Source organism: Leuresthes tenuis, unplaced genomic scaffold (assembly GCF_036924035.1).
Source record: "Leuresthes tenuis unplaced genomic scaffold, fLeuTen1.0.hap1 SCAF_12, whole genome shotgun sequence".
In the NCBI taxonomy this organism is placed as follows: domain Eukaryota; kingdom Metazoa; phylum Chordata; class Actinopteri; order Atheriniformes; family Atherinopsidae; genus Leuresthes; species Leuresthes tenuis.
This window is the reverse complement of record NW_027325366.1, coordinates 3,129,700-3,142,873: the sequence shown is the minus strand read 5'-3', so window position 1 is coordinate 3,142,873 and position 13,174 is coordinate 3,129,700. Positions and strand designations below refer to the sequence as shown.

At 39.7% G+C, this 13,174-nt stretch overlaps 1 protein-coding gene across 1 annotated transcript; it reads right to left on the bottom strand.

Annotated features, from left to right (window-relative positions):
* Nucleotides 1-369: 369 nt before the first annotated feature.
* LOC140320058 (uncharacterized) lies at nucleotides 370-12,077 on the bottom strand. Its single transcript, XM_072397827.1, has 8 exons — nucleotides 11,930-12,077; nucleotides 11,506-11,583; nucleotides 11,282-11,402; nucleotides 7,174-7,337; nucleotides 5,625-5,788; nucleotides 4,487-4,640; nucleotides 2,984-3,114; nucleotides 370-1,930 (listed from the first exon to the last, which is right to left on the bottom strand). The coding sequence occupies exons 2-8, from the start codon at nucleotides 11,549-11,551 to the stop codon at nucleotides 1,196-1,198; spliced, it is 1,515 nt and encodes a 504-aa protein (XP_072253928.1). The 5' UTR covers nucleotides 11,552-11,583; nucleotides 11,930-12,077; the 3' UTR covers nucleotides 370-1,195.
* Between the last annotated feature and the right edge of the window lie 1,097 nt (nucleotides 12,078-13,174).

Below are 13,174 nucleotides of genomic sequence, written 5' to 3'. Positions count from 1 at the left end.
AACTTAATTTAAAATTAGTCCACTACATTACTTTAGTTTGTGGATAAATTCACATCAATGGTGGATGAAAACATTTTCATTAAACGCCGGCACACCAGTTAAAAGCGTTCATGACGGCTGCGCCACGTTTTAGAGAAGTCACTCAACCTAAAAACTGCAGTCAGAGGATGTGGTCGAGCTTTGTGCTACCAAAGGTTCCAAGAAAGTCCCCCTCACATCTGGCTCGGCTGAAAACCACCAAAAGCAGCACTTTCAGAGAAATGTCGTCTATTCTGGATTTTTTTCACAACAGCACCAAATCACTTTGCTGGGAGGGTGAAAAGCAAGTCGTTTAAAGAGATTTTTATTTTTGAAAAAAAAAAAAATACACTTAAATGCTTTCCTTCCATTGCGATTTAAAATGAAAATCTGTATGGAAATTGTTAGGTTCTTATACATTTCACTGTTTTAAGATGGTGAAACATGGGCTGGCATGCATGAAGTACATCGGAAAGGCCACAGATCATACAGATCATAACAGTGGTTTCCTGTCTGGCAGCACGTCAAACACCAGCAGCTAAATAACAACATACTTCTGCTGTACTCTTTCCTGTTTTAAAACACACAGAATATGTACCAATATTACCAGACATTTGCTTTACTGCTTTGTACCATAGCTAATGGGAAACCCACAGTATTAATACAGCAATGTGTTCATCCACATTCTGAAATGTATTCCAGATTAAAATGTGAAACACAGCCTTAACGTTATGGTCTCTGCCTCACAGATGAAGCTGCAGTGAGCCTCATCAGTCTGTTTCAGACTGTTTCAGGTTCCTCAAGTAAAAATGTTTTCACTTTTTTTTGCAAAACTCATGCCAAAATCTTGGACGTTTGCAGCTTTTCAAAAGACTTTGGTATCTTTGTCAGCCTCATGGAGGATGAAATCAAATTCCCATGCATGGTTGTGCATGTGCATGGCTCAGCCTTGTTGTTGTGACGGACAGTGGTGTCACATTCCACATCTGTAGCAGGAGCCAAAGAGCAAAACACCACCAGATTTAATAGTTCGGCTTTTTCTTTGTCAGTTTAAGTGCCTTGAGATGACACATGTGGCCACCTGGTGCAGTATAAATAAACTGAAACAAGCACCTGCAGGGAGAAAATGCATTGATGATACTCAAGCATATAAAACAGCACAGATCACAGCAACATATCATCTGTGTCCCAAGTACCCAGAGAACTCCTCGTCCTCGTCCTCCTCCTCTTCCTCCTCCTCCTCCTCCTCTTCGTAAGACTCACATCTGCAATCATACTGAGTCTCAGTATTGTCTTCATTATGATTCTCCAGCTGCACAGGTGTTGGATAATCTGATTCAGTTCGTTTCAGACTGGGTAAGTGTGGGAAAGAGTCTTTTGTTTGCCCCTCCTCTTCCTCATCAACTTCATTACCTACAGGTAGCGAGGCAAGGGTGACAGAGAACAGATTGACATCGCCAAAGGTGTCCAAAATATCCTCTTCCTTCAGTTCTTTGTCCTCAGCCCCTCTGACTTGTGCCTTGACTCCAACTTGCTCCAAGCTATTCATGACAGGCATCCCTGCTCCTTCTGCTTTGGCATCATCTTCATCAGATTCTGGCGTCTCTGCTGACAGACACTCCATGACTCTCCCAAAATCTTCCGACACAGCCAACTTGCTTTGTTCAAACATAACAGAATCCTCATGGGAACTTCCAGCTAAAGAATAACCTCCATCTCTGTCCAAGTACAGATGTTTCACATCCTCTTCTTTTTCACTATGGCCTTCCTCTTCTGAGTCACTGTTTGTGTTGAAAAGAGAATACGTTTGGGGATCTTTACGCTTCTTCTTTTTCCTGATTTCTGAGCTAATGGAGATTGGGTCTGGTATCATCCTGTCTGGAGTCAGGATGTAACTTTGGCACAGAACTGTCTAGAATGGGAAAGAGGAAATAATGAGACAAGCACAGTGAGAGTGAAAGACTGTGGCAATGACCTACAACTCAAAGACAAATCATCTCTGCTAAATATGTTAGCTCATCATCTCGTCATTGAAATCATGTCATTATGTCTATTAAATGTGTCTTTAATCAAATCAAATTTCATTTATATGGCACCTTTCACACTTTAAAAGCAACACAAAGTGCCTCACAGAGGCTGAAAACAACAATGATAAAACATACCAACCCTCCCACCCCCATAAATACCCACAGAGACACTGAGATGAACACACACACACATACAAACACACACACACGGTCGGGCACCCAGACCTAAGGCAAGCAAAAAGCCACCTTGGGGGCCAACCACACTGAGAGGGCTCCCGGCCCACGACCACAGAGCCCGACCCGGGCAGACAAGAGGCCCCACACCCGCCCGGGCCAGAGCAGTCCACAGGACAGCACCCCCTCAGTGGACCAAAAGCAGCTCCCAGTGTGGTCGCCCCCCCTGAGGAAACACTGGAGCTAAAAACAGTAAAATAATATAAAAGGGTGTAAAATTAACAAAATAGCTTTTCAGCTCATATAGTTAAATTATCTAACTAAAACATGGAGTTAAAACATAATCAAAATAATATAGAACAAAAATTAAATATGATAAATATTGATTAAAAGGAATAAAGAAAATCAATAAAAATCAAATAAAAGCCTGATTTAATAGCTGTGAAATAGTGCTAAATACACAAAGCTGAACTCACAGATCATATATATCATACAAGCTAAACGTTGGATTGATAGCTATTAGCCCTTTCCTGCTCATATGATTTGGTTAAGTAGTGACACTGTCATCACCACCTTTCAGAAAAGGGTATTTTTAGTCATAGTTTTAACTTAAAGAGCTTGGATGTTTCCACACTGTTAACGGAAAACTCTCCCCAACTGCTAAGCATCCCACGAGGACTACTACTGAATACTATGTTTCCATCATTTAAGTTCAAGGTAATTCAAAGTGAAAAGACTGGATTTAGATAGAATTCATAGCTTACCATTAGTGATCTGGGCACAGCTGGTTTAAATGTCCAAAGGACTCCAGTGTAGCAGAGGGAAAACATACCCATCATCACGAGGATTATAACAATGATCACAAGAGGACTCACAGCTCTCATAACGATAAGGCCTAAAAAAACAAAACACATACATCATTTTCTCAGTGAGGGAATGTTTTTGCTTCACTCTGCCATTTCATTTCTGTGTCAGGTAACAACACTGTTATCTAATATATATATATATATATATATATATATATATATACACATGAATAAAAAAAAAACTGAATGCAACGATCTGCTAATTCTATAAACTGCCAAAAAACAAAAAAAATACAAGAAAAGCAGCTGAAAGAACATGCAGTAACCTGGGGGTACGACACTGGGTACAAATAGAGCAACTCAGAGATGCAGAGGCAGATGCAAAAACAGAACCTTAAAATTGTGCAACAAGTTCAGAATATTGCTCCTCAACTAGAATTATCTCAAATACATAATATCATCAAAAGAGTCTGAGGTTATCTGACAATGACCCAAGCTGAAAAACAGTACTGATTGAATGGCCGTGGTCTGCAGGTCCTCAGGCAGCACTGCATTAAAAACAGGCAGGATTGGGCTCATCAGTGCCATCCACCAACGCTATTTCTCACAGAGAGGAAGCCACATGTGGACATGATCCAGAAATGCCACCTTCTCAGGGCAAAGTGGACAGAAATAAAAATATAATCATTCTTTTTCATACTGTGTCCTCCAGATGGGACAGGAGACGCTCCATCCAGCTTGTGAGGAGCACTCAGTCTAAAAGCCTGCATTTTTGGTAGTATGGGGGTGCACTGGTGCCAGTGGAATTGGATACCTTCTTCAGGGAAGGCCTTGCTGATTTTAGCAGGACAATGTCAAACCACACATTGCATCTATAACAAGAGCTTGGCATCACGTTAGAAGAGTCCAGGTACTGGACTGACCTGCAGACCTTTAAACAAGTGATTCATGAACTATAAGACAGACAAAGACCCAGAATCCTTTATCAGAAAAACATTTCTCTCCCAAAGGTCCAGCAGCTGTTGTTACAGGACGCCACAGTGACCCTGCCCCAACTTTCATGAGGTGAGTTTTTTACCATCAAATTCAAGAGGAGCCGATATCATTTTTGTGAAATAGTAAAATATAAAATTCTTGTTTTTGAGATTTTAAAATGACTGCATTCTGTTTTTTATTGACATCTTATAGAGTATCCCAACACAACAACCGGCATGTTTCTCTTTTTAAACTGAAAAGTCAAAGGAATGAACGTGAGCAGCCACCAACAGCAACGCAGCATTGAACGACAGATATTTGGTCATTTACAGAAGCTTAATTGTTGCTACTCATGTGATAGGAGGAAATTAATTCATTAGAAACTGGTACATTTTTCTACTGGAGTATTTCATCAGGCCTCCAAACTGAATCCTTGATTCAGCACCAGCACTTAGAAGCACAATCAGCTGTGAATGTTCAGCTTACCTCTTGTCGGCCTCACGGTGCCAGTGACGGTACAGAACCAAGCAGATGGTTCAGTGTTTTTGTTCACGCGACTCTTTATGTCCACCTGTATGCAGTGTTTCACACCATTGTCTAAGTTGGTAATAGTAACACTTTTGTTACGGGTTTCAAACTCCTGAAAGTTAAAAAAGAAAAACATTTCAAATTGATAAATTGTATGAATCTGTGACCCCTATAAATAGGCAGATTATCTTATTATTTTATCTTAATAACTCTGTCTCAACAAGTCTGACCATATCTATGGTTGGGTGATGTTCATAGATAGATATAGATGCATATATAAATACGTAGGGTGAACATGTGTTCAACAGAGGCCTTTATGCTCCACTCTGGATTCTTTTTTCAGTTTATTGCTAACATGTTTGGGCACACCTTGAGCAGAACTCAGCTCTTTACTTCATGGATAATGACCGGGCACCACCTTCACCAGGCAGGGAAGAAGCATGTTTAGTGGCACTTCTGCTCTACAGACAGACTAAGAAAGCCTATTCAGCTCTTAAATTCAACACAGAGGTGCAGGAGTGAAATTAACTACTGGGCATGACGCTGCCTCTATGCAACCACTAACCCTGACAGGCATTATGTGCTACACTGGCCTCTATGCACAACTGCTTGCTTTTGTCCGTGCTTTAATAATAGTTTGCATGTTTAATCAGCATATCTATTTTTTGCTAACTGCAAACGTGTCTTTCACATGTACACTACTTAATACAGCTGCAGTGAGAAGCACCTTTCACGACCTGCCTCCCTGCTATGGTCCACCTCCATGGACAGTTCCCGGTTCACCCTGGCAGTCACTGCACTGCCTTTACTCGCTGATCGGATCCTATATCGGCACATACTTCATACTATGGTGTCTGTACAACACTGGTGGATGGACTATCACTGCATAGTTGTAATTTATGATATATTAAAACATATTATAATCTCATACTTGGGTTTTTTTAATTTTTATTGTAGTGTTTTCCTTGTGTATGCTGCTGGATTCCAAAATTTGATGAAAAAAGTAACTATCATTCCATCTATCATTGCTTATTAGACCAAGTAGAACATTAAAAGAAGACTATAGGTGGAAATGAATGCAACACAGATTTCTTACCTCTACCCTTCCTGCTTCTTTCCTCCACAGGACTCTGAAGTTGATATCATAGAATGCCTGGATATCAACTATCTCTGAATATCTGTGAGGTTGAGGCAGTGAAATGTTGACCTGGATGGACGTGTCACTTCCAGCTATTGTGACATTTGGAGGACCTATTTTGGCTTAAAAAAGAAAAAGAAAAAAGGTTTTTCAGCTTTACGTTTGTGGTACCGGTTCTTTCCAGTGATTTCCAGCTTAACTGGCCAACTAGTGAAATAAAGGTTTAATCAAATTAAGATTGAATATCGTATAATCTGGGATAAATTTCTAGTCCTAGGGCTAATCTATTGAACCGAGTACCATTGCTGGGCTTCGAACAGTGGAGCAAAGTTAGTTGTGGACTCGGCTGGTAAAAGGACCAAAATGAGCCGGAAAAAAGCGAGTCTACAAACCAATGGGTGATGTCATGGTGGCCAGGTCCAACTATTCTATCCACATCATGGTTTTACACAGTAAAACATCCAAATAAACTGAATTATCTCATTTAAAATAAGATGCTTTGTCATTACATATTCCTACACAACTAAATTTAGTTTGACACAAATCAGCACATAAATAAAGTATGTGAACCATGAAAAACAATAAATACAATTGCTCTAAATCAAAAAAAATCCATGATATCACTAAGCCAAGACAACAAACACGCAGTTTATGACTGCACTGCTCTTTAGATTTACAATGACATTTGTTGCAGAGAAGTGGGAATATGAGAGTGGGGTGAAGTTGATGCGTGACGGCTGCCTTTCAATGGAAACCCGTAGGCCATCGTCAGGCGTTCCAGTGAGCACAGCACGAGAGGATGGCCTTTAAGTGCATCATTTCTGATGCAGTTGTGGTTCAGCTGAACTTTGATTGTTACGGCTTCCCCATTTGAATTACACATTTGACTTAGTAGTCGTACATATGATAAACGCTTCAGAGATCACGTGTGTGTGTTTATTGGTAAGTACCGTATCAAGTCAGTTTCAGTATGAGTTACTGACCAATCTAAATCTCATTTGCAAAACCTCAAGTATCAGCATCAGCGTGCAGTGTTACTCTAAGCACTGATTCATTTGGTATTCTCTGGTTTTTTTCTGGTTTGTAACAATTTTTCCTATCTAAGTGGGAGGTGGAAAGAAATGGGTATAACACTCGTTGCCTTCGTTGGTAAGAAATCCATTAGGGGCAGCATGATGAGAACACAGCCATGTGTCTTTAGCAAGCCCCCTATTCTCCTTTTGATTTCTGTAGGAAAGTTGAGAAGCACCATATAGCAATGCATCAATACTGCATTTTTCTTTACTAGCTGCCCAAACTTGTATGGTAATGAGCGCAACCAGATTAAGTCATCAACACAGGATGCATTGTGCATGAAATGCAGCGGTGGCCGTTATTATCAAACATATCTTCTAACCTTGTTTTGTAACTTGTATTTTCAGTCACATATTTGGTAGGTTGAATAATTACAATGTAATAAGCCTTCGTAGAGTTCAGGATTTCTTTTAAAACACAAATGATGACCTACTGTCGCTCCAAGGAGTGAAGCGGATTCGCTTGGACGGTGGAGACTGGGTTTGGTTGTAGAACGCCAAGACAGAAATATAATAAATCTTCTTGTTCTTCAGCTTCAGTTGAATTGATGTTTTACTAGTTGATTTGTTGTTCAAATTCAACTCATGCCCAGACACCCTAAATAAAGAGAAAAAGATCATTTAATTTTATGTCTGTCAAGCTTTCAGTATAAGGAGTGTTCTTACTGAGAAGCCTGTTAAACCACTACACATCAATCAGTTGCCAAGCAATTAACAAGAAACAACAGCCCTGACATGCTGGTCTCATTATATCACATGTTGTGTCATGTCAGAGTACTTTTCACACCAGAGAGAAATTTAATGCATCATTCATACGCGTTTTCTATACAACTGGCTAATGTGATCAGCATTTATTTATGCTTTCAGCACACTGCACACATTTTTAGAAAGTCGGAAAGGAAATGGGTTCAACAAATGTAGAGTCATTTCAATCAGTCTGGAAAGAAAGTTTGGAATAATCCAAACACTGTCTCCATCGTAGGTGAAGAGGTGGAGGTGTTTGAGGAATGTAGATACCTGAGGGTTTACCTGGACTGCAAAGGCAGCACTGAGGCTGTCTACAAGAAAGGACATGACAGACTGTACTACTTTAGGCAAGCTTAGGTCCTTCATGTCTTCTATAAGTCAGAGGTGGAGACGACAATCTGCTGGGGCAGCAGGATCAGAGCCAGAGACTCAAAGAAACTTTGCAAACTGATAAAGAAGGCAGGCTCTGTGCTGGGGGCTGCTCTGGAGCCTCTGAGCGGATTCTTAAAAGAAGAATGCTGCACAACTCAATGAACATTAAGAACAACCATCCAAGTGCGATCAGTTTAAAGCTTCTTCAGCTCCGCTGCAACACAGAACGATGCAGGAGCCAGCAGCAAGTAGTGCTTCTACGGATTGATACAAACAGGGTTTTTTTTGTTGATTTATACACAATTGTGTGAAAAATGATTAATAAACTACTGCAACAATTTGTTTTCCCTTTAGAATAAATTAAGTATTTTTCATTTCATAAAAAATACATCAAAGATTCATAAATTTGTATTTAAAGCTAAATCTAATCAAGTTTTAAATACAGTTGAGATTTAAAAAGGTCCTGGAAACCTCGGAGGTTAAACTGCTAATCACAAACTGAAACAGGTCTGACTCATACTGGGGAAAGTTGTCACATGTCTATCCCCATCTCTCATTCCCCTCACTTCCTGTTATTGTACTTCTATTTTTGTAACATAGGCACAAAATGTCAGTAAGCTCACCCTGAAACTGCATGCAGTGCATCCTCAGAACATACATCGTCTTCAACTTGTTTTGATGATGATATACACACACACATATATACACCCACACACACACATATATATATATTAGAACCGTCAAAAAAATGTGCACTTTTTTTTTTTTAAACTCGTGGTTAATCGCGGCCACAGCAATTGGCTTAATAAATAGGAGAAAAGTCACTAAGAGTTGAGAATCTGATGTGTCTAACGGCAGTTTTTCATTCTTTTAACTGTCATTAGGCCCTGTTCTGTTTGTTGGCTACTACCTCTTCAGTTTTAGGACCACACACTTTATGTGCTGTGTTTTTGAAATAGACATGTCAAGTGGGTCTAAGATGCACTTCTTCATTTGAAAGAATAAAAGATGAAAAAACATTGTTTCTTTGATTCTAACTCTATATTTTTTAATATAGACATTAATCGTGTGTTAACTATGGAAAAAAAATGGATTAATTGCAATTAAAAAATTTATCGTTTGACAGCCCAAACATTTATATATTCTGTGATATACTATATATACACACTACAGACTATAAACAGTAATCCCAGAATTACTACTAGTTTAACCTTCAATTACCAACGGAGTGAGTCCTGCCGACCTCGGTCTACGACTCCTGCACCTTACCGTTGATCTTACTTGTCAAACACTCTTAAATTGTGTGTTTCTCTGTACCTGGCTGCTACGATAGTCTAATGTCCCTCAGTAAGTATCATTTCATCTGCCCATCAAAATGTCACCGCAAACACAGTTTAAATTTAGCTGAAAACAAACACTTTGGTATTGGTAAGCATCCACAAAACTGACAAAATTATACGAACGGTTGGAAACTTTGGGGAAGACTAATCTTTCACTGCCACCTCACCTTCATAACAATGTTTCTTTAATAAGCAAAGTAGTTGCTACACTGTTGTCTGGGTTTTTAAACAAGGTGATCACAATTTTTATTGATCTGGCTGGTCTTCACAACCCCACCCTCAGCACTTGACAGACGTTGTTCTTTGTTCTGGCCCAGCATAAATTGGTCACTAATGCAGCACCAGTTTTTCAGAAAGACCAGCACTCGCTCCAGAACCAGCGCAAAAAATGTTTGGTGGAAAACTCCCTAATATGGACGTCAAGTGCAAGTACTGGTGTAAGCGGGGGGGTTAGCTCTAAACTGGGACAGCACCTGGTGAAAAAGGGTTAGAAGAGCCCAAATTCGACCTGAAAGGAGCAGAAAAGCTCCCGAGCAAAGATTTAAGCATCTGTCTGCAGGACCACTTCCAGCCACATATGACGGAACATTGAAGAAGAGTGACTAAGAAAGTTCTCTGAAAGGTATCACGGAGAATAAAACTTTTGTTCATCCAAAAACAAACAAAAAAACTCTTGGGTGTGTCACAAACCCAACATCTCTCAAGACACCCACAATGAAACTTAGAAGGGACCGCAAGACTGGTCAGAAAGAAAGAATTGATGGTAAAATACAGGAAGATTCATGTGGAAACCTCCAGCGTGCACTTGCTAAGTTTTAATTGACTGAATTCTAAATGGGACATTTTAGGTTTGTTAAGTTGGGTTCTTTGAGGTTCCTGTAGGAAACCCAGAATGGAATAGGAGAAGTGTCCTGAGAAACGAGCTGAAAAGTAGCTACAGCTCCATGCATGTTCTCTTACTTTCTGAAAAAGTCAGTCACAGGGCAGCCATGGACTAAATCTACTTCTTTCTCTTACATCTGCTCATCTACTTTGAAGCTTCCATTCGGACAATGATGGGAATAAATCTCAAAAAGATGGTATTTGTAGTCTTGTGAATAGAGACCCACAAGACAAACATCTTTAGAGGGCTTTAGACTTTTCTCTACACACCTGATCCATTGCACAGCTTTACTGTTGGACTGAATTTGTGCTGAGACTGTTCTTGTCCTGTTCTGAGCCAACAGCAGCAGCTTCATCAGAACCATCAAACCCCCAGTATTTCAGGAAAGGCAAAACTTCTGGAATCTACAGGAAATTCAATTATTTATCATCATTAATAAGTCGTTTCAACTTTCAGGCAACATGAAATGCAACTTTTAAGCTGAGCTAATGTCAATCAGGCTCTGCTGCAGCAACATTTCTTTCCCCATCGTCTCATTTAAATGTCATTTTCATGACCTTTGTTTCCTTTCTTTTCCTTGTTAGGAGGTAACAAATAAGCTCAAAGCAAAGTGACCTTCTTAAATTTGTTCTCTCCCTTGACAATGGATTCTGATGAAGGCACTAATGATCATCTGTAAGAAATGTGCACATTGTTGTCAGCACCCATCACAAAAATATAGAACATAGTTAAATAAATACACTCTTGTCTAATGTATTCCACTCAGAAATGTACATGTGCATTTTCTGTTACAGCAACACTAAAATGGGACTCTGCTGCAACAGAACCGGGTTCACGTCTCCTGTGGATGTTCGCTGGGACAAATGGGCATGAAAGGGGACTCCAAAGGCTAACAAAATGATGTTCATTAATGTCCCGAGCAAATAAGATGATAAAATAAAATGAACACTTTTTCTTTTTTTTAAATTTTACTGAAGGAGAAAAAAAAAATAAGAAATCAGAAAAACCTGTCCAAAACTGGCCAAATTTGAACAGCATTCTGGATTACATTTCATTACAATTGTGATCAAATATCAAGAGTCCATGACGGCTCCTTCACGTGTTTCAGTTCAGAAAAAGAAAAAAGTCACAGCCAGCTCTGGCAGTAAGAGATGGACATTTCATTAGGGTGTGCGAATGGAAAAAAGCCAACGGGATTACCTCTTTAAGGGTTTGTACACCGTCCCTGGAGGGGTACCAGGCCCAGGATCCCAGTGGAGGACGTGATGGAAGTTTACAGAGCTGATGGAAACATTCACAGGAGCGGGAAGGGAACCGAAACCTGCGTGAACGACAAGTGGACACGTAATAAGGAAAGCACGGGACACAGAGACACGCCTAACAGGGCTCAAAGTGTCGAAGAAGCCACGGCTGAGAACACTTACCCGACCTGAGCAGGACAAGAAGAAAAGGCAGAACCAAACAGTTCATCCTCAGCGGTCCGAGCCGGGCCTCTTCACGGTCTGCACACAGAACGAGTTTTTACTCATTTCAGTAAAGTATCATCACATTTCTAACAAAAAAATCATCCAACACAATGACCAAACGAGTTAAATAAAGCAAATAGTCCAAAGGTTCAACATCTATCAGACTGAATCATTTCCAACGATTCCTGAACGGACCCTCCGCAGTTTACTCATGAACAGAGTAAGAACTCAGGTATGAACTCAGGTATGAACTCAGGTATGAACTCAGGTATGAACTCAGGTATGAACTCAGGTATGAACACGATAACACTCACCGGGAAGGTAACTTTACCCACATATACGACACTTTTTAATCCTACCCCCAAACAAAGCCTGAACTTACTGTTCTCACTGATGTTTGTGACCTCTGGGAGAACTTCTCCGGCTCACTGACACCTTCCTTTAAGTGTCCCTGTCACAAAATGCGGGTTTCAATTCACTGGAAACAAAATAAAAGCCCACAGCCGACACGAAAACTCTCGTCCTGCATCGCCTTCAGACTGAGGCTTCTTCTTCTTCTTCTTTGATGTTTAATGGCAGCTGGCATCCTTGGTGTTGCATATGCCGCCATCTACTGGACTAAATTTCTCTCTTTTTTTTCCCTTCTTATTTCTTCTTTTCTATATTCTTTTAATTATTCCAGTATTTACCAAGAATCTTATTGTTATTCTCCTCCCTTCCTTAGACTTAGCAGATTCTACTATGTTTTTCAAATTATATTCTGTTATTCCTGCCCTCTGCAGCCCTATCTTCATTATTTCCCTCTCCCTTCCATATCTGGGACATGCTATCAACACATGTTCCACTGTTTCTTTCTCCCCACAGCTACACTGCCCAGTTGGATGTTTCCCCATTATCTTAAGTGTATTATTCAGTTTACAATGACCTATTCTTATCCTACTAATAATGACTTGTTCTGTTCTGTTCTGTCCATAACACCCTGCCTCGCCTACTATACTTTGTAATTTATATAAATGTCTTCCTTTTTCCTGATTCTTCCAATATATATTCCACTGATTGTTTATTTCTTTCCATACTAAACTTTTCCCTTCTGTTTTTGATAATTTTACTTTAATTTCCACCACCTCTTTCTTTACTGCATCCTTAGCAGCTTTGTCTGCTTTTTCATTTCCATTTATTCCTACATGAGCTGGTACCCACATGAACACTATTTCCCTCCCCTGTTGCATTAACCTGGATGTTTTTAACTGTATTTCATATAAAATTTCCTGATGTGTTTTTGCTGTTCCGCTTTTAATACTTAAGAGTGATGAAAATGAATCGCTACATATAACTATTCTCCTATCCCTCACCCCCTCCATCCATTCAATTGCTATCAATATTGCACATAATTCTACTGCATATATACTTAAATGATCTGATGTTCTTTTTGAAATTGTCTTATTATAAATGGGAACCACCATTGCTGCTGCTGTTACTCCTGTTGCCTGTTCTTTGGACCCATCTGTATATATATACACATATTCTCTATATTTTTCCTCCACATAGTTATAAAATTCCTGCACTAGATCTGCTGTTTTATTTCTTTCCTTGATGTTCCACATGTTTAAGTCTACATTTGTTTCTT